This window comes from Meriones unguiculatus, chromosome 1 (genome assembly GCF_030254825.1).
Source record: "Meriones unguiculatus strain TT.TT164.6M chromosome 1, Bangor_MerUng_6.1, whole genome shotgun sequence".
Classification (NCBI taxonomy): Eukaryota; Metazoa; Chordata; class Mammalia; order Rodentia; family Muridae; genus Meriones; species Meriones unguiculatus.
Genome location: NC_083349.1, coordinates 3,763,134 through 3,787,546, shown reverse-complemented (window position 1 = coordinate 3,787,546; position 24,413 = coordinate 3,763,134). Strand labels below are relative to the sequence as shown.

Here is a 24,413-nt window from a genome sequence, read left to right as displayed (position 1 = left end):
CAAGCGGGTCGCTGCTACTGGGTAACTGAAAGTGCGTTTAGATGGAAGGGGCAAAGGTCTAGAGGAAAGCGATGCCTTTATTGCATAGACCTTTTCAATTGCTTTTTAGACTAGGGACGCATGAGACACAGAACATGGAAAGTGAATCTCCCCACCGGCAAGGGGAGGAACATTAGTGCAAATCTGGGGACCGCCTTGGGGAACCTGCCCCTCGAGGGCTGATTGACCAGTCAAGCTGAGGCACCGGAGTAGGCAAGATGTGACCCTGGCTGGCCAATGAGCCGAAGCCTTGCTAAGGTCATACATTCCAGGGCCATCATTGGGCATCAAGGAAGGCAGGCCCCACCCTCAAGTCGCTAAGTCTTCTGGGAATTGGACCGGGACCAATCTCCACCCTTACGGTTCTGAGTCAGTCGGAGCCCCGCCCTACATATACAGGATAGACTCTAGCCTATCACCACCTCCGCGTGCTTCACGCTCCTTCAGGTTCGCCGCTTTTGGCCCGCAGGCCCCGTGAGCAGCGTGGCGAGACTGGGGTGCACCTGCGCCTGCACTGGCCCATACTCCACTAACTCCCCGTCCACGGTGAGCACGCCGCGAGGCGTGAGTGGCTCGAGGCGGAAGGCACGAGCTGCAGCATAGCCCAGGTGTGGGCAGCCCAGGCTGAAATGGTTTCCGTGCTCCATGGCCAGCAAAATACGTAGCAGTGCTGCCCTGGAGATGCCGCTGCGCACCCAGCACAGGTGCACCACGCCGTCATCAAAGCGCGCGTGTGGGGCTGCCACCAGATCCGCGCACAGGTGGCTCGGCAGGATGGCCAGCATGAGAACAAACTCCCCCTCTATCGTCACCCAGTCTTGGGGCAGTGGAGAGCCCAGGGGAGGGAGCAGGTGGTCAACTGGGCCCCAGGTAGAAGCTTGTGGAGCACTGAGTGGTGGAGGCGGGAGTCCCGAGGATGCTGGCATTTCAGGGGACCCTTCAGCAATGGGTGACAGCTGAGCGGTTTTGGGAGAGTTGGGGGAGGAGGGCATCAGTAGGTCTGGGGACAGAGGTGCATCTCCAGCTCCCCCCCAGTCTCCAGTCAGCTCTGGACCACCACCATTGAGGGACAGCCCAGGTAGGGGCTCAGGGGAGCCAGGGGAGGCCAAAGGAGGCTGGGGCAGGGGCAGGGGCAGGTCGGACACAGAACGATGTAGAGGCGAGTGGGTGGCAGCTGGGGCTGGGGCTGGGGCCAAGGCTAGTTCTGACTTGGCTCGGGGCAGGCTGTGGCCTGGGATGGGCAAGGCTGGTTCTGTGGTAGCGGGAAGGTAGGAAAGGCGCCCACGGTAGGTATGCAACGTGGCCAGGCCCAGCACTGCGCCCACTGTGAATCGAGCGCTGCCCAGGGCCCTGAAGCGCTCGCTGTGAATGTCCACATCTGACAGGAACCCCCAGGCCACCGACAGGAAGGAGAAACAGCGGGATCCTGAGGCTAGTGTCACGGAGAGCAGGTCCAGAGGCTGGCTGCCACCCCGGCAGAGAAGAAGCGAGCAGTTGAGCAACAGGTCGACACCGACAGCTGGTTCAAACCTTCACAGCCAGAGATGGTTGTTACAGTGGAAAGAGCAATAGGGAATAAGACACAGAAGGAGATAAGGATGGTGTGAGCAGGACTGCCACCAGGGAGCATGTGTCTCACCCCCAGCCCTCCACAGGCACCCCTGACTGAAGGTGTTCTGTGAGCCAGGTGCAGATCGAGCTAGCAGGCAAGGAGAAGGGGCGAAGCATGGAAAAGATATGGGACCCTAAGACTCATCCCTCTATTTAGCAGGTACCCCTTGCTGTCTCACCAGCCACGTACCCGCCATGACGGTTAACTGCCCCAGCTAGTGCATTGCCAGAACCACAAGGGAGAACCCCAATGGGCATCCGCACAGCATCTTCCCAATCTGGGCGATCAAGGAGTCCGTTCAGCACCTGCAGTAGGGAGAGGAGTGCCTGGGTCCTGGCCCATTCCTCAGTTCCCCCCCAGGAAGTGTCAGGGTGTCTGTGGCTCTACCTCATAAAGCAGCCCGTCTCCAGAGACAGTGACAATGCCTTCCCACTCTCTCAGGTCCAACCCCTGCACCAGCTCACGGGCATGGTTCTGTCGTTCTAAGGGGACAAATCAAAAGATTAAGCAGGAAGCCTACTCATCCTATCACAGCCTCCAGAAGATCCAGGAGTCTCCCTCCCACCGCTACCCAGCAGCCCCTACCTGTCTGTATGAGGTTGAAGGACAGCCCAGCTTCGGAGATTATGGGCACCACATGTTCCATACAGCGCTGCCAGGCCAGGCCCCGCCCCCCAAAAGGATTGACCAATATGAGCAGCCTGGGCTTTCGGGGCAGCAGTTCAGGGGTGATTTCTGAAGGGCACGTGGGGAGGAGAGAAAGAGAAAGGAAGGGCTGAGTCTTGGAGAAGAATATCTGTAAACGGGCCCCATGGAGACTTGATAGATTAAAGGGCAGGTACCCAAGGCCCGCTGGGAGTTTCTATTTTCCTGCTGTCACCTGGCCAGTGAAGTCAAACCAGTTTTTTTCTCACAGGTGCTGAGACAAAGGGTTGGTAATAAACAAGCACCCTTTGAACCTGTGTGTGGCAGGTGGAAAGAAGCCAGGATCCTGAACACTTATTAAGCAGCCTCAGGCTCCTGTACTCTCCCTGCCCCTAAGCAGTGAGGCTCACACAGAAGGTGGGGCCCTGGGGGAGACACACTCTGCTGGAAATCCTCCTCTCAGTGTTGAGTGAGGTCCTGAAGGTCCTGGAGACCTGGGTGGCCCCTCTCCCATTCTCAGCCTCCTGCTGTCACACCAGTAGGAGAGTAGGAGTCTGTTACTCATCTGTTGTCCTGATCCTGTTGCCCACGGAGGGGCAGACAGTGTAGCCAAGGGTAGAGTCACTCACTTGGTTTCTTTCTGCCTGTGCCTCACTCTTCTGAGACGGACCCAGAGGACAAAAAGTACAAACACACAGAAAAAGAAACAGCCAGGTGACTCTGGCCCAGCGTCTCACCCTGGTCCCCAGACAGAGGCACTCCTCGGAGGAGACACGTGAGGGCAGTTGCCCAACGCTGGGCCTCTGCACGATTCTCCTCATAAGTGGCTGCCCCATCAACCCGGAAGGTGCGAGTGGCTCTGCGCCGGCCTCCACGGCGACCCCTTGGGTAGGTGTAGACACAAAAGTAGGCTGCAGTGTCTGAGGGGCTTCGGCTCTGCAGAGTGCCACAGCCTGAGACCTCATCCAGAGGAACGAGGCCATCTCGGGGCCGGGCTTCTGGTTTTGGACGCAGCCGCTGGATGTGCAGAGCCTGCGTCGTGAGGGTGAGGGCAAACCGTGGGCCATGGGGCGGGTAGGAACCAAACTCGCCATGCAGGATTGGAGTACTGGCAGCCGTTGGCAGTGGTGGTGGCGGAGCCATGACCCTGGTCCAGTCCCCAGCACTCCTAGACCCTGGGCTTGTCAGCTCCTGCTCCAGACCCTGTGGGGAGGGAGGAAGCCGGCAGTGAGAATCCAGGATCCCCATGGTGGGGGTGGAGGGGGCCTGTGAAAAGACGACAGACTGTGGAAAGAATACCATAGAGTCAGAAAAGCATGGAGACCCCAGGAAAGCCAGTGTCTAGGCATCATTTATTTATTTAACTCAGATAATTATTCAGGACTCTGTGCGCAACAATTAATTAAAACTCCCTGACAGCCAGACACAGCAGTGCATTCAAGAGAGCACTAGGGAGTCAGAAACAGAAGTTCTAGGCCAGCCATGGATACCTTGTTTCATAAAACAGCCCCACCCACTAAGAAACAACAACGAAACCCAGGCCAAAAGACAAGAAAAGAAACACAAAGCAGCCAAAGGGTATACTTAGATACATAGTATGCTAGGTGATGGTAAAGGCTTGAGGGAGAAGAGGACAAGACCCAAGAGGGAAATCGGATGGTAGAGGCAGGAGAAAATGGGCTGAGAGAGAAAGACACTACCAGGTGGAGAGGGGAAAACACGTAGACACACAGGCACAAAGCAAAAAGAGGCAGCACTGATAAGTAGAGATACACTGCGAAGAGACAGCAGCTTCTGAGGCACAGGCTGAGGAAACACTTAAAGTGGCCAGGCAGTGGTGTCACACGCCTTCAGTGCATGTAGGGAAGCAGAGGCGGGTGGATCTCTGTGAGTTCCAGACCAGCCTGGTCTACAGAGTGAATTCCTGGACAGCCAGGGCTACAGAGAAACCCTGTCTCAAAAACAAAAAAGCAAGACAAGATCACCCCCAAAAGCCCTAAAAGTTCCTCACCCCAATGAAGAACGCCTGTTGCTCTCCTGCCTGTTACAGGAGAGAAAGAATATGACACACAGAGAAGTCAGAGGTGAGCCCTCAAGGGAGCGGCCACCACCAAGTCTGTCTGAAGCACTAACCTGGAGTCTGGCCGCCTTCTCTCCAAGCAGGTGTGAACCAGGACTGAGCCCCTTCTCCCGCTCTGCAGAAGGCTCCAGCCTGCTAAATGCTCACCTTGGGCAGTCCAGCCCAGGTGCCTGGCTGGCCAGTCACCTTTCCCCGGCCCTCAGCAGCCTAGGACACGCCCCGTGAATACTGTCCCTCAGGATCTAGGTCTGAAGTGCCCTGGGCCACTCCCTTAATGCTAGGTGACTGCCCCACCCTCAAACCTGCAGAGGGCCCTGCGGGGCCCACAAATCAGACAGCAGCGCAGAGCACTATAAACGAGGCCCCGGAATGGGTCTCGGTCTCCCGGGACTCCAGATCTGGGCCTCCATCTACAGGCTCCCGGCCGACCGCTCAGTTTGTTCCAAGCATCCCCGGCTTGCACTCCTACTCCAGGGCCGCGACACAGCCTCAGGTGTGGGTCTCCATCCCAGGAGTGGACCTCGTTTCCGTGTCCAGATCCCACCAAGTGTTCCGCACCAGGCCTGAGTGTCTGGCCCTCTGGGGTCACCCCGAACCCTGCAACCAGAGACGGCGTCCTCCCAGCCCCTCCAGAGCCTACACTACCATCAGATCTAGGGGTGGGGGGAAGGGTGTGCGTCCGTCCAGCCAATGCCAGCACGGAGTCCGAGCCGCACCAATGAGAGGGCGGCGGGGGGCGGGGCCAACGTCTTCATAACTACGCGCCAGGGCCTGACCCAGAAACCGGGCGGGGCTTCGGCAGTGCCAGGCGGCCCCCATCACAAGTGAGGGCACACAGGCAGCAGAGGAAAGGACCTGGTCCAAGGCAAGGCTTAGCTCGCCATCTTTGTTGCGGTCAAAACAGGCCCATCCCAACGGAGTCTATAAAAAGAAAAGGGGTGTGGGGGAGGAGTTCCTCAACCGCAGAGACCAGTTTTCTTGGTGATAGAGCAAAGCAGAGATAGAAACAAGAAATGAGGCGGTATCCGGTAATCCTAAAGTTTGGGAGGCTGAGACAGAAGCATCAGGAAATGCAAGGTAGCCAGTTGTGTCAAATAAACAGACCCCCAAAAATGACCAACACAGGTGGAGACCATTCAGGAATGATAACCAGAACCCGGAAGCTCGTTAATTTACAAGTTTTTTGCCTGGGACTATAGCCATAGAAAAGGAAGAGTGACGTCTACTCAGGAAACCACCACGTGACAAGACAGCTCCAGAAAGAAACATAGGGAAGGAAAAGCATAGAGCAGACCTGAGCCCAGGAAAATAAAGATGTTGACAGAGACAGACAAGACAGGGTGAAATGAAACCAAACAGCAAGGCCAGTGGGCGGCAGGAAACTTTCTGAACGGAGAGACAACGCTTCCTATCCTATAAAGATAAGTGAACAGGGTGTTCTGCTTATTGCCAAACAAAAGCACTTTGCACAGCAGCAATAGCCCCAGGTAACATACCAAAGAACGATAAGAGGACATGCTCAGTGAAATGGAGGATCTGGGCACATTGAGCTCCGAGAAAGGCAGACACCCGGCCAACGGGGCTGAGACCTCAGCAGGGAGAAGGGAACAAGAAAAGGAAGTTGCCTCACCCTGGGTAGCATCAGCTGCCTGAGTGAGAGGCCATGGCAGATATCCTCACCCATGAGACGTGACCACCTCAGACTCCAGGCCGGCGGCTCTCAACCTTCCTAATGCTGCAACCCTTTACCTGGTCCACTGCCTCGTGGATCCACGATGCCCAGTGGGCAGCCCAGCCTCTGCTGTGTCCCAGCAGGCCCTGAGCCCAGCACTGGAGGCCATATAGGGGTGTTCTGGGTAAAAAGTCCTGCTTGCTCAAGTGTGCAGTCCCAGGCTGGGGCTCTGAAGAGGAGGGGCACAGTACAGAGCAGCTCTCCCGTCCAACTGGCCTGTCTACCTAGCACTCTGTACCGACTGCTGACTGAACATGTTCACAGACCTAGACAATCATGGAAGACCCCCTGTGAGACTTTTATCACTTTCTTGTTCCAAACAAGGCAGAAAACACAGAAGTGACTTACCCAAGGTCACAATTTTAAATAGCAGGGCCAGGCCGGCTGTTGGAAGACTCCAGCTACTTTGGAGGCTGAGGGAGGAAGATTGAATCAAAGGCAGGCTCGGCAACTTTGTGAAACCTTGACTTAAAAACAAATAAATAAACGGGCAGAGCTGGCACCCAAACTAGCTTACACTCTGGCTAGGTGCCAACTGTCCAACTTTCTATCTATGTCTCTCCTTCTGCCGGGAGCTTCCTCACCGTCTTTCCTTCTCTCCTCCCCAGCCCCGTCATGGTCTCTATCTCATTCTCTCGCGCCCTATCCACTCTCCAACCCAGATCCAGGCCGAGGACTCTGCGTGCCTTCTCTGCACATTAACATGCACAATGAAAATGTTGGGCCAGTTCAACCTGTCTGAACTGGGGGGAAGGGGAAGCCGTTTTCTGAAGACTAAGGAGAGATCCGGGAAGAGGCTATCTAGGGGTAGGGAAAAAAGCTGAACCCAAAATGCTGAAAAACTAAGGAACTATGGGTTGAATTGCAGCAAGAAAGTCTCAGGTGAGAGATCTAATAGAACTTCCTGAGCTTCTAGTAAGTTGAGCATATGGAAAACGCAACCGTGAATTTAAGGAAATGCCGGAAGTATGAGATTAGCGTTTGTTCAGGCCCAGACAAGCCTAACCTCCAATACCCAACCCACCGGGTCCTCCGGGAGCCACCGAGAAGCGGTCGACGTGCGGCCAGAGAGTCACCGCGCGATCCCTCCAGCTAACTCCAAGCATGTCTGTCGCTCTCAGGTCCCCGGATCCCTGAACAGGGACTGGGAAAAGCTAAAGAGGCTCCCTGCGTGCCGGGCCTTTCCTCTGGCGTCGCTTTCGCTTCTCTTTGGTCGGTCGGGGGGAGCTCTCCGTTTAGTCAGGCCCCCAGCCATAGAGAAACACAAATTGAGGTAGAGCGCCGCGTCGCGCCCATATGGCGTCACCAGGCACCACAGAGACACGCGGCAGGATAGAGCGTCCTGCGCAACGTCACGAGCGCGTCGCGTACAGACCTTTCCCCGCCCATTCCGGCGCGCTTCTGTCTTTCTGGACCTGGCCGAGCTGGAGGCGCCATCATGGTGAGCGCGCGTAGCGACGTCCTCGGCTGGCCCATCCGCTGCCATCCTCAGCGGGGCCGGGTCGCAGCGCGGCGGAGGGGTGCGGGCGGCCGCGGCTGATGCCAGGGGAGACTCGGGGATAGCTGGGGACCTGTGGCCGGGACGGGTCGCAGCCGACGGCCGGCCCTAGGCGCTTCCGGACTCTTTTCTTTACCAAGTTTCGCCCCTTAACCCAGGCTGATTCTAACTCACGGTGAATCTAGTCTGGCCTCGAACCCACGTCAGTAGCCATGCCTCAGCCTTCCCAGTGTTAGGATTCCAGGCGCCGCCACTACGCCCGGCGTCCGTGGTTCTTGAGTTTGGGAAGTTGAGTCCTTCGGGGAGTGGAGCTCCCAGGTTGCCGGGTTTGGGCCAGGTGGGCTTCAGTTTCCTCCGTGCTTTCATGGACTGTGCCCAGTGTACCTTGGACGGAAGGATGTCCGGTAACCCCGTCCGTGCCGTGTGAGTAGGGAGGACTCGTGAAGATGCTCAGTACGGAGTCTTGACGTAGGTGCAGGTTAAATGATGTATTTCAGTGCCCACCTTTGGATGTTAACAGGAAATTGAGAGGGGATAGAATAAACACAAGTTCTTGGCATTCCCAGGATTCTTTTGAAGTAGATAGTATAAGAGTCTCACTTTGTTGTAAAGATATTTCCGTGTCTAGGATCCTCTGTTGGCTTTTTTTGGGCACTTAAAAGCCTTGGTGCCTGTGTTGAGAGTTAACATTCTTGCAAGTATCTGGAGCTAGAACCCAGGGCCTTCACACCCTAAACAAGTGCTGTAAGGTAGACTAACTGGGTGACACAGGGTTTCACAGGATTTCTGGAGTATGAGAGGAGCACAGTGCCTGGCCCAGACAAAAATCTTAGCATGCGTGCTGCACAGATTTGTCATAGGTGGGCCAGGTCCCCTAGGAGCGTGTATGCCCCCTCAATTTTAATACTCTGGGTTCTTTTTGGATCTGAGTTGTTGACTAAGTAGGCTGAAGGATAAGTAAGATTTTGTGTATATAAGTCATCAAAGATATGGGGCACTTGTCCACATTAGGAACTGGCTTTCCAGTGTTTATCGTCTCCTCCCACAGGGTGTTGACATTCGCCACAACAAGGACCGGAAGGTTCGGCGCAAGGAGCCCAAGAGCCAGGACATATACCTTCGGCTGCTAGTCAAGGTAAGCCCAGCCTGGGCCACTGCACCTTTTAACAACCTCTAGGGTGGTAAGGTGGCAAAAGGAGGGATCTGGATGCCTGTGCGGTGTAGAACGTTCACCAGGGGTTGAACAGGATGAGAGAGCTGTGGAAGCTTCCTAGCTTTCGGGGGCAGGGCGAGGCTTCTCTGAGGTTTGGAGGGGTCCTGTCACATGCTCACTTTTTCTCTCCCTGACAGCTGTACAGGTTTCTGGCCAGACGAACAAACTCCACCTTCAATCAGGTTGTGCTGAAGAGGTTATTTATGAGCCGCACTAACCGGCCACCTCTGTCCCTGTCACGCATGGTTAGTAGCTGGGCAGGGGTAGAGCTCTGCTTTTCCCTGCTGGGGTTGGAGGAGGGTAGTTTCATGTCTTTGCCTGCATTTCAGAGCAGGGTGCAGGTAGAGAATCATGGGCCTGGGGGAGGGTTGTCACTGTTTGGGGAGGAGGAGGTTGGCCTCAGCCTTTGGAAGTCTTGGCTTATTTGGTCTTCTGGGTGACAGGTGTGAACACAGAATGACTTAACCTGTTTGTTCCTCTCAGATCCGAAAGATGAAGCTTCCTGGCCGGGAGAACAAAACAGCTGTGGTTGTGGGGACGGTCACAGATGATGTGAGGATTCTAGAAGTGCCCAAGCTGAAGGTGTGTGACCAGCATGGATCCAGGGGGCATCCCTCGAGGCCCTGCTGTGAGCTGTTGACAGCACTGGCTCCTGGGATGCACAGCCTTTGGTGGTTTTGTCTATCTCGATTTCCTCACCATTGTGTAATGGTGTTTTGGGTTCCATTTGGACCAGAAATGTTGAGGGTACTTAGCTTCCACTGGAGAGATTTTGGTGCCAGTTTGTCAGAGAGCTACCGGAGGGCGTGTAACAGCCTCCGTAGCTTCTGGTGTCTGCCTTCTCAGGTGTGTGCACTGCGAGTGAGCAGCCGGGCCCGAAGTCGAATCCTCAAGGCTGGGGGTAAGATCCTTACCTTTGACCAGCTGGCCCTGGAGTCTCCCAAGGGCCGAGGCACCGTGCTCCTGTCTGGTAAGTGAAGGCTGCTTTTAATCTCCTGGGTTTGGGGAGCTTTCTGTGGTCAGTTCCTGGTCTCAGTGCTAACTTCTTCCTCCCTGGCCAGGTCCCCGGAAGGGCCGAGAGGTGTACCGGCATTTTGGCAAGGCCCCAGGGACCCCACACAGCCACACCAAGTGAGTATCAGGCTGAGGGACCTTGTTCCCTGGCAGCTGTTAGCCACAGTGACCTAGGGTGTTGTGCTTGCGGGGTTGGGAGTGGATACAGCTGTGGGCTAACCAGAGCCTGCTCACTTCTGAGGAGCGGTTCCTGTGAGTGCTGTCAGAGCCCAGGAGAGGATCCCTGTGGCCAACCACTGAGCTTTTTTACCCTCCTTTCCCCACAGACCCTATGTCCGCTCCAAGGGCCGGAAGTTCGAGCGTGCCAGAGGCCGAAGAGCCAGCCGAGGCTACAAGAACTAACCTTGGATCTTACTGTTATTAAAAAGCTTTGGATGTTCATGGTCCTGTGTGTTGATGAAGTTGGGGTGGGGCAGGATGGGATGAGGGCCACCAGTGAGGCAGACTATCAGATACCCAGTCTGTACACGGTGCCTGCAGTGTGGGCTCCCTGCACCTGCGCAGCCCTCTGCCGCTGACTGGAGCTCCGCCTCTGCTGGTGTCAGGTGTTCACTGCTTCCTCCTAGGATTAGTTTTCCCCAAGATCTTGTTGCAGGGGTGGGGCAAGGCGTGGGAACGGTGAGGCCCTGCCCATGGCCAGTCACTGAGCGAGGTGCCCAGTGGGCCCACCCCCTCTGTTTGCACAAGGGGCTGTGTCGAGCAGCCCAATCCCCAGTCGGGGAGAGCTGCTCAGGTAGAAGCTTCTGAGCTGGTCCTCTGACCTGTGGGGTCAGGGGTCCGTGGATAGGGGAGGCCTGGCTTTACTCCGCTTCTTTCTCTGGGCTCTGTGGTGCCCATTGCCTAGGAAAACCTCCAGGCTCAGCAGGTACATGGGGTGGGGAAGGGTGGCTCCTGTCCAGGAAGTAGGGTGCAGCCTGGAGACGGGTAGGTACAGAGGCTAGGTTCTGGGTCAGGACAAAAAGAGTTAAGTCTCAGACTGGTTTTGAGGGTCATAGCTGAGGTACACCTTGCCTCCTCAACCCGTGAAGGGCTTCATTGAAGCAGACTGGCAAGCGCCTGGGGGAAGGGCCATAGATTGCTTCTGACCCACGTTAGGCCTAACTGGGAGGTTATCGGTTGGCCTGAGGGAGCTAGTGAGTAGGTTTAGAAACTGACTGCTGGCCATCAGGTGCTAAAATCCACCATGCAGCCATGACGGAAACAGGAGAGAGTGGGTCAGGTACCACAGATAGGCCAAAGCCATTGGTTGCGAGCAGTAGGGTGACCTGGGACAAGCAAGTGGCCATTTACCTGGAAATGGTTTGGCAGGTAGCCAGAACTGTCAGGACAGGCAGGTTATCCTGACCGGCCTGGGGCAGCAGAGGGCCGCCTAAGGCTTCTGTGGCTCCAAGTGGGAGGTGGGCCTGCCTGTGATTTGCAGAGGCAACTACTACAGTGGGAGATGGTGAAAGGCGGATAGTCTGTAGGGATTGGGAGTCAGGGGCAGCTTCAGGGAGCTGTATAGATGTTTACAGGGCTATCCTGACCCCAGATGGTCAGTCCCCAAAGGCCATCCAGACCCTCCAGGACCTGGCCTCTTGAGGCCTTGTGTGGCTCCAATGGCAGCCTCCCAGCTGGCCGCGCTGGAAGGAGAGGAGTTGGGGGCTGGCGAGTCAGCCCTGAGCAAGGCCGAGCCTGGCTTCCTGTACTCTGAGGGCCAGCGGCTAGCTCTCGAGGCTCTGCTGAGCAGCGGGGAGGAGGCCTTCCGCGCTTGTGTGCTGCAGGAAAGGTTGCCTCCCTTTCTGAGTGCAGACGAAGCCCAGGCTCTGGCTGCAGCTGCTGAAGACTGGACAGTCCCGAGCCAGGAGCCTGGTGGAGCAGGAACGGGCTGCATCGCTGATAGGGAGATTGGCAGTCTGACCTACTGGCCTAGGCAGTCTGAGGAGCCAGCGCCCCTGCTGCGGCTGGGCTGGCCCGAGGACACGGCCTGGAAGGGCATCACCAGGGCACAGCTCTACACCCAGCCTCCAGGCGAGGGCCAGCCACCTATTAAAGAGCTGATACACCAGGAGATCCAGGCTGCCCGCAAGGTGGGTGCCACCCCATGACCAATACCTAGGCTTTTCCCCATACCCTCCTGGAACTTGCAAGGCTACACCCACGATCCTCTGGAGCCCAGGGTTTATCCTTTTGCCCTTCAGATCTGGAGGTCTCAACTCCCTGAGACCTGGTGTCCACGCTTCTGGAGCCGAGTTGTGACCACTTGTGTCAGCCCCCTTTCACACTAAACCAGACTCCTAGCTTCCTCCAGGAAAACCCCAGGTTTCCTGCCCTGCCACCCCTTGGAGTCCCATTCCTTAGGAGCCGGGGATTCTCCGGCTTCTATGCCAAGTGTTCCACATGGGTTAATATGAACAGTCTTCCAAGAGTCGAGAGCATAGCGAAACAGGCGTGATGCAGCTGAAGCTCATTGTTCTGAGAAACCATAATCCTGACTGCCTGCAAGGCACACCCTAGTGGCCCAGCCTTCCTGGCCACCAGCACCTGGCCCTAACCTGCAGCTGTAGACCTTTGGCATTCTAAAGGACAATCTGTCGACCAGGGATGGAAGAGGAGTTTTCAGCAGCTGGAAACTGGGGCTCACATTCAGGGCAGGGGCGACTCGGGTGGGTGTCTCCCTGCAGTCCTTCAAGCCAGGCCTTGAAGCTGTCTCCAGAGCCTGCACCCGTAGTGCCACGGTCCCCTGCCTTACGTCTACCCTGTTCCCGCCCTAGCTGGTGGCTGTGGTAATGGATATGTTCACCGACCCTGACCTGCTCACAGACATGGTGGACGCTGCCACGCGCCGCTGGGTACCTGTCTATTTACTGCTTGACCACCAGCATCTGCCTGCCTTCCTGGCACTAGCCCAGCAGCTAGGGGTGAACCCCTGGACCACTGAGGTAGGAGCCAGAAGTATCTAAATGTCCCTCTTCCTCAGGGGAAGACTTCCACGGGTCTCTGGGCCACTGGGGTTCCCTGAGATCTGAAACCCGTGTCACTGGGTGAGTGGGCCTATCCGAAAGAGATTCTTGAGCCAGAGCTAGCTGAGATTTGGTGTTGGCAGCCTGGGGATGCTGGGACAGTACCCATGGGTCAGAGAGTATACCTTTCCCCAGAACCTGGACATCCGGACCGTGCGAGGCCACACCTTCCAGAGCCGCAGGCGACGGCAGGTGAGCGGCCATATGCGGGAGAAGTTTCTGCTGCTGGACGGTGACAGGGTCATCTCGGGATCCTACAGGTGTGTCCCCTCATGACACCCTGTGCCCAGCCCTCCCTGGACTTGCTCAGATGGTGGGGGGGGATATTCTTTCTGTGCTCTGTGCTCCATACTCATCTCTAAAGTGGGTCCACATGCTTGTCCTGGAGAGGAGTTCTGCCACACAGGACATTTGGGGCTCTCTCTGCTGTTGGCCAGTTGAGTGCCTTGTGAATCCTGGGAAACGGAGGCATGGACTTGGACTTAGGTGCCAGCGGGTCTGGGTTCAGATCCTAACCCTGCCAGCTACTAGCTATGTGACTTCAGGCAACTTACTTCCCTTTTCTGTGCTCAGTTCCTGCCCTTCAGAATGAGGTGCCTATTAGACTATTGTAGCCTCAATGTGCATATTGTGCCTCATTGCTGCCTCCATCCAGCAGATGTCAGTGGCGTCCCTTACCCACACACAACAACATGACAATCCCAGAATCCTCCAGTCATAGCCAAGTGCCCCAGGGTAAAGGCGCTGGCCAGGAACCACTATTCTTGAAGGGTAAGGATATACAACAGGCTTGCCGACACACAGCTCACCGGGCCAGTGGTGGGGACGTACATTTCCGGCAAGTTCCCATTTGGTGCTGACGCTGGTGGTCCTGTTCAATTTTTGAGACCCTCCAGCCCCGAGACCATGATGCTTTGGAGTGTCACTATCATCCTGGCTTTGCCAGAGGACAGAGCGCTGACCAATATATGGCATAAGTGCTTTGTGGCTGAATGTGCTGGTCCACAACTCAAAGAAGGAAGATCGCAGAGCTCAAGGCCATCCTCAGCTATGTAGAGAACTCAAGGCCATCCTGGGATACAGGACACGCGGCCTCATAAAGCAACCCTGCCCGCAAAAAAAAGGTGCTCTGAAACCCCATCTGGTATTACTGTTTTTTACCATATTTCATGAACTCTAAGGTGATGCCAACACAACGAAGCACCTAAGCAAACTTGATTAGATGTGCCTCTTAGGACCAATGGGCACAGCAGAGCAGTGAGAGTCGCAGGCTGCAGCCTGCACGATGGCACGCCAGCAGCTTTGCCAGCCTGGCTCCCATGGGCCCTGGAACGGAGGAAGCCAGGGCCACAGGAGGTAGACTGCACCTCTGGCCATTTAATGGGGGAAAGGGGTGGACGTGGGGGCATGGGGCACAGCCCCAGGCTCTGCAGTTCCTGCGGGTCACAGCCAGTATCGAAGCAGCAACAACAGGCCCAGGAGCAGCTGCAGACCCAGTGGCAGGCTGAGAGCCCCTGTGGCAGGGCCAGTACCCCGATTGCAAAGGTGGCCGGCACAGCAGGTGGTGGTGAGGCTGTAGGTGAGCCCCATGTAGCTGACGGGCTCCTCGCGGCCACAGCTGGTGGAGTGCACGCAGCCTTTGTTGATGATGGGCCCCACGCCCTGGGCTATTCCGCGGCCCGTGAAGCAGTCCTCGTCATCCCCACAGCGCATGTATATGCCCGGGCACTGAGTGGAGTCGGTCAGCTCACAGAAGACGCAGTCCTTGATGCCTGTCGCACCTGGGCAAAGAACCAACACCAGAAGCAGCAGCCAGCCAAGGACCATGGTGGCCTGGCGGTGTGGAGTGCGCCCGAGCCAGGCCGGGGTCTTCCTTGACCTGGATGGCTGAGTGTGACCTCCTGGAACACCTCCTGCCCCTCGTCCTGGCCTCGGGGGTCAGTACTTGGAGTGTGGCTGGTTCCCCACACAATGTGACCTTCTCAGAAGCTCTTGAGTCCTTGGGTTGAAGATGGGCCGGTACCCCTGCTCCACAAGCCTTTGGGCCATGGAACTCGGTGACCTCACAGACCCTCAGGGTTCCCTGACTGCTGTGGGTGGGGGAGGGGTCGTGGCCTGGCCCACCACAGGCTGAAGGTACCAGGACCATCACCTGCCAAGGTAAGGACACTTGAAGGACACTCACGTCATGCGAACCACTTCCGCAGTTATGAGCTTTGCCTGCCCATGGCACTGTCACTTTACGGCCCACTGAGGCCGTAGAGTGGTGCTTGCTGCATGCAGGGACCCTGAGACAAGTAAGAGGCGCCTCTAGTGTGGTGTGTGGAGGTGATAAAGCCACAGCCAGGTGGCGATGAGGGTGGTGTGGGTGTCACCCTCTGCAGCCCGAAGGCCCCGTGCAGGGCTTTTGCTCTCTGTGGTGGGCTTGGATCCTGGTGTGCAGTGCTCAGGCCTGGGAAATGTGGCCTTCCTGGTGAGCCTGTGGAGCTTCAACCCCACCTTCTGACAGAGAAACTGAGGCACTGAGATGCCCTCAGTGGAACGGGTTCAGGCTCATCTGACTTCAGGTAGTCAGTAGGAGGTTTTCCATCTCATGTAGCCCAGGCTTTTCTGGAACTGTGTGGTAGAGAGGCTGGGTTCAAACTCCTGATCCTCCTGCCTCATCCTTCTGAGTGGTGGGATTGTCGGCTTCTATGACCAGACACAGCTTGATGATATAAGTATCTTCTCTCACGTTGGCCCCATGTTGGTTGTGGCAAGCAGCAGGGTAGATACTTATTACCCTATTCACCAGGGGAGTTTAGGCCTGTGACGTCGTAACTTAAGACCTGAGAGCCTGGGAGGGTGCCACCCTGCACAGATCCTGACTGCCACTCTCCATCCCTAGCTTCACATGGAGCGACTCGCGCCTACATCGGGGCCTGGTGACCTTGCTCACGGGGGAAATCGCAGATGCCTTCAGCCAGGAGTTCCGGGTCCTGTATGCGGCCTCTAGGCCGCTCCCACCACCACCAGCTCGAAGCCCCTTGTCCAGCCCTCCTGAGGGCCAACAGCCACCTCGAAGCCCACACCGCGTGGCCCTGCGCTGTCCTGTGGCCCCCGTGGCCCCATTGCTGTCTGACGGACCTTTGGCTCACCGCCTGGCTACCTGTCACATCCTTGAGGGGGACAGACGGGAGACCCTCTCCCCTGCAGGGCCAGCTCTCAGTGACATCTTGAGGAGTGTACAGCGCACCAGGACGGCCAGTGGTCCCCCAACCCGGCCCAGCCGCTCCCTTTGGGATCTTAGCCGATTGTCCCAGCTCTCTGGCTCCAGTGATGGTGACAATGAGGTGAGACCCCCTGATAAGGACTGAGGCAGAGAAGCCATGAGATAGGGAGGCTCTGCTTGGGCACCAAAAGCAGGAAGCAGGTTCTTGTTTTGAAGGAGAGTCTTTTAAGTCTTGAACTGGGTCCATTTTCAAATGTGGGTGGATGGCAGGTAGCAACTACCACATCTGATAAGTAGGTTACCCATCTCACAGATGGGGAAACTGAGGCACCTGAGAGGGCTTGGAACTCAGCTCTGACTGCCTCCCAGTGGGACATGTTGACTTCCTAGATTTGACTGTCCCTGGGGTGTTGGGGAAATGGAGGGGTTCAGAGAAACTGAATCCCTTTGGAGCTCATGGCTGAGTCCACTCCAGCTGTTTGGATAGCCCTGGGCTGGACATGGTTTCCTCTATGAGCCTCAGTTCCTCTCACTGTGAGACAGAATGTTGTAAGAGAAGAAGCAGAAATGTGGGGGAGACAAGCAGCCTCACACAGGATGCAGGCAGATGGAATTATGTCCCTCAGTGAGCTAACCCCTGCTGGCCTCAGTTTCCCAATCTGCTCCCTACTAACTGGAGCGTGCTCACTTTTGTCAGTTTTCTCAGTGAAGCTAGACCTGGAGGAGAAAGGGCGTGGGGCTAGATCAAGGTCCTTGCCTGGCCTCCACCTGGGGCTCTCCTCCCTTGGCAAATATTTGCTCCCCTAGACCGCCACAGCTACTTCCTGTTCTTCTCCAGCTACAAGGCAAGCAGGGAGGCATCCCTAGGGTTCCATGCCTCCTACTTATCGCCCCCATGCCAGCTCTGGAAGCTCTGGGGCTCTTCTCATCTTTCTCATTTCCTCTACTGGCAACTGTCCCTTTTCCCTCTGTCCCCTCCTCTCTTGCCTCTTTCCTCCCCTCTCCTCCATCTCCTCCCCTCTCCTCCACAGCCTCCCTCCTCCATCTCTAACTCCCATGACTCCATCTCCAAATCCCCTCCTCCCCCTCCCGTCTTCCTCTCCCTTAGTTCCTCCACCTCTCACCTTTCCTCCCTTCTCCCTTGGCTCTGGGCCCCAAGATCTCCGCCCCACCGCCTCCTCCTCTTCTGTATGTATATATGTGTGTGTGAGTCGCTGTGTATGCCGCAGTGTGCCCGCTGAGGCCAGATGGAGCTCTGCCACCTTGTTTTTTAAGACTATGCATCTCCTTGTACCTGGAGCTGGCTGTTGCAGATAGACTGGCTGCCAGGGAGCCTCAGGGTTCACTTGTCTCTGTCTTATGGCATTAAGGTTACAGGTTCCCACTGATGGGCCTGGCTTTGGGGGACCCAAACACAGGGCCTCATGACTGCACAGCAAGCGTTGAGCCATCTATCAGCCTCTTGCCTCTTAATTTTGAGATGGGGTTTGATGTGGTCCAGGCTGGTCTTGAACTTCTGATCCTCCTGCCTCCACCTCCTGAGTGCTGCAACTAAGGCGTGCTCATGAGGCCTGGTTTGTATGGTGCTAAGGAGGAAACCCAGAGCTAGCACCCCCCCCCCATCTGAGCCTCAGCAACCATTCACCTTATTTTTTCCCCTTCACAGCTCAAGAAGTCCTGGGGCTCCAAGGACACTCCAGCCAGGGCCCTGATGAGGCAGCGGGGCACTGGAGGCGGGCCCAGGGGTGAGATGGATTCCTGGTCACAGCCCTGGAGTGGTCCCCTACCCGGAATTCCAGCCCGCCGCCTGCGTTACCAATCCCCAGCCCAAAGGAGGCTGGGAGACAGTGCCGCATTGGACTGGGCCTCTGGCTTGGGCCCTGGGAGGCGACGCTGATGGGAGCCCTGGCCAGATGTGGCTGGCCAGCCGTGGGACAGCTCAGAGCCCTTACCAGACACTGGCTGTGTCTGAGGCCTCTGGACTCAGATCTGGGCAGTGGAAGGGGTGGGTCTAGATTGCTCTTAGGGCTCAGTGTCACCATCTGGGACATGGGTGCATGGTACAGCAGGTTTTCCCCAGACAGGGGTGCTGCAGTGACAGCCCCAGCTGCCCCACCGCTATATAAAGAGACAGTGGGGTGACTCCAGGACAGGGGAGAAGCCCACATACCCGTGGAGGGGGCTGGGAGAGGAGAGTTAATGATGGGGGGAGGGGGGAGGGGATGAGCAAATCTGAAAAACAAAGTCCTGGAAAGTTCTAGGGACACTGAGAAGCTGGAATGTGTCTGGAGTTTTCTGTGGGGACTGAGGGAGGGCCTCGCGGTGCTTCCCTCTATTTCCACTCAGATTGAACTTTTGACGCCACAGACTCTGTGTCCCCTCCTCCAGACCCCAGCACCCTGCCCACTCTCCTCAGACCCAGGGTTTCCCCCAACTCTCCTCCCTCAGGTCCAGGGGTCCAGGCCCTAGGGTGGCGTCCTGTTGAGCCCCTGCTCAATGCTGGCCTGCCTGCCCGCTTGCGTTTTGCTTTGTTATTAGTGTGATGTGGTCCCTGGGTGGCCCAGGCTGGAGGCGCGTCTGCACTCCTTCTGCCACTACCTCCCGTTGTGCGCGGGTGATAAGTGAGTCTGCTGCCCTCTGCAGCTGCCTCTGCGGTGCTCAGCTGGGCCCTCTGCTTGCCCCGCATCCCCTGAAAACCCAGCACAGAGGAAGGCGGGGTTGGAGTGACAAGTTTATTTTGAGGATCCTGGGCTCAGGTCATTAGAGGCTGGGCTGGGGCTGGGCTCGGGGTCAGGCTCGTCATCAGAGCCGGCGTCCTCTGTGGACTTGTCCCAGGGGAAGCTTGGCTGGCCCCGCATTTGCTCCCGGTAGACGTGGTCGAAAGCCTCACTCTGCGCCACGGTGAAGTGGTTCTTCCAGTCACCACTGATGCCTGGAAGGGACAGAGGGAGAGACCGCTGGAGAGCTGCTGGGGTGTCCTCTTCCTCTCCTCAGCCTTGTGAAGATGCACCTTCAGTCTCCCTCCTCATGACTGGCCCACTCTGTCAGCGGGCCAGAGCCCCCATGCTTACGGCCTCTTTCCCTTACACCTAGGTGGCCCCATGCTAGCCCTGTTCTTTGACCTCTAACCTCCCAGATATTTTCACAGGACTCGCCCCCCCCCCCAGCACCCAAAGACCCCTTTGCACCTCTGGGAGCTGCCTCTGACAGCACAGGGCTCTCTCTCCCTTGTATCCCTCAGACATGCAACATGGCCTCCAGCATTCTTGTGACTTGATGCCAGAGCAGCCCAGCCAGGCAGCCTGGAGGCTGTGCATGAATGGACCAGCTTGAGGTCCCCACAGCCACTGAGCTGTCTCAGCAAGGTATCCCACAAGCATGCAATCAATGGCTGGTCCCTCATGTCACTGTGACTGCTAGAGGCCCACCCCTGGCCTGTGTGGAGAGGGCTCTTTCGAATAGCTGTTGGATTTTAGCTTTGTGTCCTGTCACCTCTGATGAGGTCAGGAGGCTCCCAGAAGGGGGTCAACACACCTAGGTAACCCCGTTCCCAACATGTGGAATTTAGAACATGAAATCCCATGGTGGACGGGTACAGACAGCCTGGGATTCCTGGTTTGTCGTAGCTGTCCAGCTTTCTTTACAAAAGAGTCTGTAGCAGCCCAGGCTGACCCCGGCTCCAGCTGGTTGGATAGGCAAGCCTCACCGCCCACCAGCCCCACCACACAGAGTTATTCTGCACTGGGACTTCAGCCTCATGTTGTTGGAGCCCAGCTTTGGCCAACTCAGGATGAGAGAGAAAGAGACCCAGATGGAAGCAGGCCAGCAGGCAGTCACCTGGAGTGCCAGACCTCCTGCTCACAGTGAAGACAAGTCTAGGTGTCCCCAAACACTCCATGTGGTCTCTGGGAAAATGGAGGCCCAGAGGAGCCATGAGACCCCGCTGGAGACACACAGCGGTACCTTTGCGCAGGAACGTCCCCTGGCGGTGGTCCAGCAGGCTGTCTGGCAGCAGAGTGAAGTTAGACATGGCGTTGGCCTTCATGGCACCAAAAGTTGAATGAGCCACTACAGAATTCAGGGCCTCTTCGCCCAGTGGCCGGCCCAGGAACTCACAGAGGCGTTTCACGGAGCCTCGCATGTCCTGGGGTGGGAGGAGGAGCGAGCAGTCAGTGGAGGGGGAACTGCTTTGCGTGGCCTGGAGGGGTTCCTGACTTTTTGGTTTTTTGAGACAGGGTTTCTCTGTGTAGCCTTGGCTGTCCTGGACTTTGTAGACCAGGCTGGCCTCGAACTCATGAGGGGATCCGCCCACCTCTGCCTCCTTGAGTGCAGGGCCTGTGCCATGCATCCGGCAGTTCCTGACTCTTTGCCTCAGTTTTTCCTCCTCCAAGCCAAAGTGTTGGACCTCCCTGTCTCCAGGGTTCTAGAGGGTTCTGCAGGAGGGGGAGAGTGTAGGTTGGCGGATGTCAGCTCAGCAACTTACAGAGAACCCCACTGTATGTCAGAGGCACAGGCTCTGAGTGGGGCTGCTCTGCTCTCCCCTGAACCCCCCAGCAGTGATCTCAGAGCCTAGCCTTCCCAGTCTGCCTCAGCCCAGCTACCTGTCATCATCCTGTCCTTCCTGTCCTCAGCTCTGTGTCCTCGACGCCCTATCCTAGCCTGCATCTTAACCCCTCTCTTGCAGACCGACCCTCACATCTGCAGCCCGTTTCCCAGCCTGCCTGCCTTCAGCCTCCTCCCCTCTCAACTCTGCCAGCCCTTCCCTGGCTCCCTCGATGCAGTGGTTCCCCAGGACACACGGCAGGTCTAGGCAGAGTTTCCTAGCTTTAAGAGTGGGTTGGTGAGCTGGAGAGATGGCTCAGCAGCTAAGAGCGCCGACTGCTCTTCTGGAGGACCGGAGTTTAATTCCCAGCACCCACATGGCAGCTCACAACTGTCTGTAACTCCAAGATCTGACACCCACAGATATACATGTAGGCAAAGCACAAATGCACGTGAAATTAAAAAAAAAAAAAAAAAAAAAAAGAGTAGTTTGGTGTGAACCTCTCCTCACACCATGCTTTCCTCCCTCCAGGTCTTGGCACAAGATTTCTTGACATGCCCTTTGCCACTGATAAATTCAGTTGCCACCTTCCTCATGATACTTGGCTCAAGTCCCTGGAGTTCCAAGCTGTGATCCAAGCCCTCATTCACATTTGTGCGGATCCTGCCGCCAGCTTTGCAAGAATCGTCACACCCTAGCTGGCAAACAGAGGTGGAGAGATAAGCTACTTGTTGAGAGGAGCACAGCTGGGAAGCCCAGGCTCAGGCCCCCCCTTCTCCCGAGCCGCTGGGGTGCCGTCAACCTCACAGCTGGCTATGGCAGACAGCACCCTGCAGAGCTGGTCAGTGCGTAGCCTCACAGCCTGTTTTTCCAGGTCATTCCTGGTTTCATAACTTTTTATTCTCGGAGCCACCGGCCTGCCCCAGAAACACGCATACGGGCGGTGCCGCACACCCCAGGAGTGGCTCGGAAGCTGTGCTTGGCTCCATGACCCAGTTTTCGGTTTGGAGAATAAAACCTGCTGGGGTGTAGAGAGGGAGACAAGGTATCAAAACCTTTTCCAGACCTTTCTATCAGAGGAAATCCATATGGGGGCTGCAGGGGTTGCTATAGGCCTTAGCAAGTGACCAACAGTGGTCACTTTAGCACTAGAGTGCTAAAGCTCCCGTTCTCTCCTCTAAACAAGGAGAACCTAAAAAGTTGTGATTTTCACAGCTCAACATGGGTGAGCTATTGCTCTTTTAAATGACTATGTATAAGATGCTTTTAGATGCTTTATTACATTCGTGCGTGGGTGTGCTCTGTTTATGTGTGAATGTGGAGGTCAGAGGACAACTGGCAGGAGCGAGCTCTCCCCTTCCACACTGGGGACTGACCTCAGATTGTCAGGCTTGCTAGCAAGCGACTTTACCCTTCTGAGTCAATTTGCCAACTCTTTTAAACTTTTTTTTAAAAAATTATGTGTAAGAGCATTTTACCTGCAGGTATGTATGTACCATTGTGGCCCACAGAGGCCAGGGGAGGCCATGAAATCCCTTAGAACTGGAGTTACAGCCAACTGTGAGCTGCCATGTGGGTGCTAGGAAACAAATCCAGTCCTCTGTCACAGTAGCCAGTGCTCTAACTACTGAGCCATCTCTCCAGCCTTCCTATTTATTATTACTATTACTATATTATTATCATTAATGTTTTTGAGGCAAGGTCTCACTATGCAGCTCGGGCTGTCCTGGAACGCCCTCTGTAGACTAGACTGGCCGAGATCCGCCCACCTCTGCCTCCCCTGTGTGGCCCTCCCCTGGAACAGCTGCAGCAGGCTCTCACTAGGGCTGGCAGCAGGTGGCAGGCATTGGCTCTCCTTGTCAGGAGTCTGATAAGCTCTTTCTCAACCCTAGCTAGTCATTCCCACTCCACACACGGAGACAAGGCTGTCTGGCAGTGGGCACAGTGCACCAGGGCCAGGCACATTCCCCAGCTGTGCTCAGGGATCTTCATGGGTTCGGGGTGTGTGGGGGGGGTGGGTCCCTGTGCGCTGCGTGGACTAGCTTGTAATTCAAAGACTACAGAAAGCATCTCCAAAGTGCACCACCCTAACCTGGTGACACAAGCCTGTTACCACAGTCATTCTGGAGACTGAAGAAGTGAAAGTTCTCTGCCAGCTAGGAAACTTAGTGAGACCCTATCTTTTTTTTTTTTTTAACTAATTTTTATTATGTATACAATGTTCTATCTGTATTGTGTCTGCAAGCCAGGAGAGGGCACCAGATGTCATCATAGGTGGTTGTGAGCCACCATGAGGTTGCTGGGAATTGAACTCAGGACCTCTGGAAGAGCAGACAATGCTCTCAACCTCTGAGCCATCTCTCCAGCCCCTGTGAGACCCTATCTTAAAAAAAAAAAAAAAAAAAAAAAAAAAAAGGAAGCCGGGAGAGGTGGCACACACCTGTAATCCCAGCACTCAGGGAGGCAGAGGCAGTGAGTTCAAGGCCAGCCTGGTTTACAAAGCAAGCCCAGAACAGCCAAGGCTACACAGAGAAACCCTGTCTTAGAAAAAAAAAAAAAAAGTAGGCAAGCATGGTGGTGCAGGCCTTTAATCCCAGCACTCTGTAGGCAAAGGCAGGTGGATTTCTGTGAGTTCAAGGCCAGCCTCAGTGAGTCTAGGACAGCCAAAGCTATACAGAAAAATCCTGTCTCAAAAACAACAAACAAACAATAACAGAAAACCAAACAAGTAACAAACAAAATGAAGGCCACAGAACTCTTGCCTGGACTCTCCCAGTGAGGACCTGGTGTTGGGGCTCATTTGTAGAGCACTTGCCTAATGTGCACAAGGCTGTGGGTTCAGGTCCCCAAACCTGCAATGGCTGACAGCTGTGGAATGTGCCTATAATAGTAGCACTTGGAGAAGCTGTGTCAGGAAGATCTGGAGATGGGGCCGGGAACACACTGCACTGCACAGAGAGCTGGCTTAGCATGCACAAAGGCCTGGGTTTGATCCCAAGCTCTGCATAAACCAGTGGCGGGCAAACTCCTTTAATCTCAGGAGTCAGAAACAGGAGAATTAGAAGTTCAAGGTCACCCTCAGGTACTTGGGGTACATGAGACTTAGAGAAAGTGATGGTGGAGAGGAGAGAGGGAGGAGGTGGGAAAAGAGGGGAGGAAGAGAAGGAAGAGGAAGAAGAGGAGGAGGGGGAGGAGGAAGCTCTTTCCCAGGGCCTTTGCCCTGACTGCTTGCTTTTCCTCTAGTGTCTGTGGGGCCATCCCGTCTAATCTTGACTGGTCACCCACTTCCCACCCCCAGGCCTCCATAAGCTTTGTTTCCCCAGTACGTGAACTGGTAGGAAGCTGGCAGGAGGAGGGCCACGGGAAGACACCGCACCGACCTGCTGCAGTTCCTCGTAGGTGATGAACAGGAAGTTCTCTCGCTTCCGCATCCGGATCCAGCCTTTGATGTGGTCAAACCAGGAGCCAAACTGCACTGCATGCAGTGGAAGGTGTGTGAGGGGCGCATGGTGCTCAGGACCAGCGTGCAGAAGCCACCCTGTGCTGGCTGGCTGGCACCTTCTGCCAGCGCCAGCGACCCTCCCCACCCTAGCCAGCTCCTGCCTGTGTGGTCCACTCTCTGCCACGATCCATCCCTCTGGCAAGCAGAGAAGGGACCATATCTCTGCTCTCTGCCTCTCTGTCTGCCTGTCTCTCTCTCCTGGTTGCTGTGTCTGTCTCTGCTAGCCTCTCTCTCTCCCCATCTCTGTCTCTCCTCTTCCGGG

General features: G+C 56.1%; 5 protein-coding genes across 11 annotated transcripts in view; 2 read left to right on the top strand and 3 right to left on the bottom strand.

Moving 5' to 3' along the window:
- Positions 1 to 59: 59 nt before the first annotated feature.
- Positions 60 to 7,375, bottom strand: Sphk2 (sphingosine kinase 2). Of its 6 annotated transcripts, XM_021640409.2 has the most exons (7): positions 7,133 to 7,375; positions 6,457 to 6,521; positions 3,034 to 3,499; positions 2,237 to 2,386; positions 2,039 to 2,133; positions 1,841 to 1,956; positions 60 to 1,569 (listed from the first exon to the last, which is right to left on the bottom strand). In XM_021640409.2, the coding sequence occupies exons 3-7, from the start codon at positions 3,437 to 3,439 to the stop codon at positions 483 to 485; spliced, it is 1,854 nt and encodes a 617-aa protein (XP_021496084.1). In that variant the 5' UTR covers positions 3,440 to 3,499; positions 6,457 to 6,521; positions 7,133 to 7,375; the 3' UTR covers positions 60 to 482. The 6 variants fall into 6 exon arrangements, with proteins under 6 accessions (XP_021496084.1, XP_021496087.1, XP_060234987.1 ...); XM_021640412.2 differs by lacking the exon at positions 6,457 to 6,521; XM_060379004.1 differs by lacking the exon at positions 7,133 to 7,375 and having other exon boundaries at positions 6,457 to 6,545.
- Positions 7,376 to 7,419: 44 nt separating this feature from the next.
- Positions 7,420 to 10,274, top strand: Rpl18 (ribosomal protein L18). Its single transcript, XM_021640419.2, has 7 exons — positions 7,420 to 7,549; positions 8,655 to 8,741; positions 8,957 to 9,064; positions 9,303 to 9,401; positions 9,666 to 9,789; positions 9,881 to 9,950; positions 10,160 to 10,274. The coding sequence occupies exons 1-7, from the start codon at positions 7,547 to 7,549 to the stop codon at positions 10,233 to 10,235; spliced, it is 567 nt and encodes a 188-aa protein (XP_021496094.1). The 5' UTR covers positions 7,420 to 7,546; the 3' UTR covers positions 10,236 to 10,274.
- A 325-nt stretch (positions 10,275 to 10,599) lies between these two features.
- On the top strand, positions 10,600 to 18,159 carry Fam83e (family with sequence similarity 83 member E). Its single transcript, XM_021640371.2, has 5 exons — positions 10,600 to 11,962; positions 12,647 to 12,814; positions 13,031 to 13,155; positions 15,783 to 16,227; positions 17,773 to 18,159. Exons 1-5 carry the CDS (start codon positions 11,492 to 11,494, stop codon positions 18,001 to 18,003), a joined length of 1,440 nt encoding a protein of 479 aa, XP_021496046.1. The 5' UTR covers positions 10,600 to 11,491; the 3' UTR covers positions 18,004 to 18,159.
- On the bottom strand, positions 14,253 to 14,960 carry Spaca4 (sperm acrosome associated 4). The gene has a single exon (XM_021640374.2). It carries the CDS (start codon positions 14,720 to 14,722, stop codon positions 14,339 to 14,341), a length of 384 nt encoding a protein of 127 aa, XP_021496049.1. The 5' UTR covers positions 14,723 to 14,960; the 3' UTR covers positions 14,253 to 14,338.
- Positions 18,160 to 18,824: 665 nt separating the features above from the next.
- Positions 18,825 to 24,413, bottom strand: part of Sult2b1 (sulfotransferase family 2B member 1) — a 28,403-nt gene continuing 22,814 nt past the window's right edge. For both annotated transcript variants that reach the window (XM_021640373.2, XM_060378975.1), the window contains exons 5-7: positions 24,030 to 24,124; positions 20,070 to 20,250; positions 18,825 to 19,038 (exon numbers count right to left, since the gene is read on the bottom strand). In XM_021640373.2, coding sequence (XP_021496048.1) covers positions 18,839 to 19,038; positions 20,070 to 20,250; positions 24,030 to 24,124 — 476 coding nt within the window. In that variant the 3' untranslated portion in view covers positions 18,825 to 18,838. The remainder of the gene's footprint in view (positions 19,039 to 20,069; positions 20,251 to 24,029; positions 24,125 to 24,413) is intronic.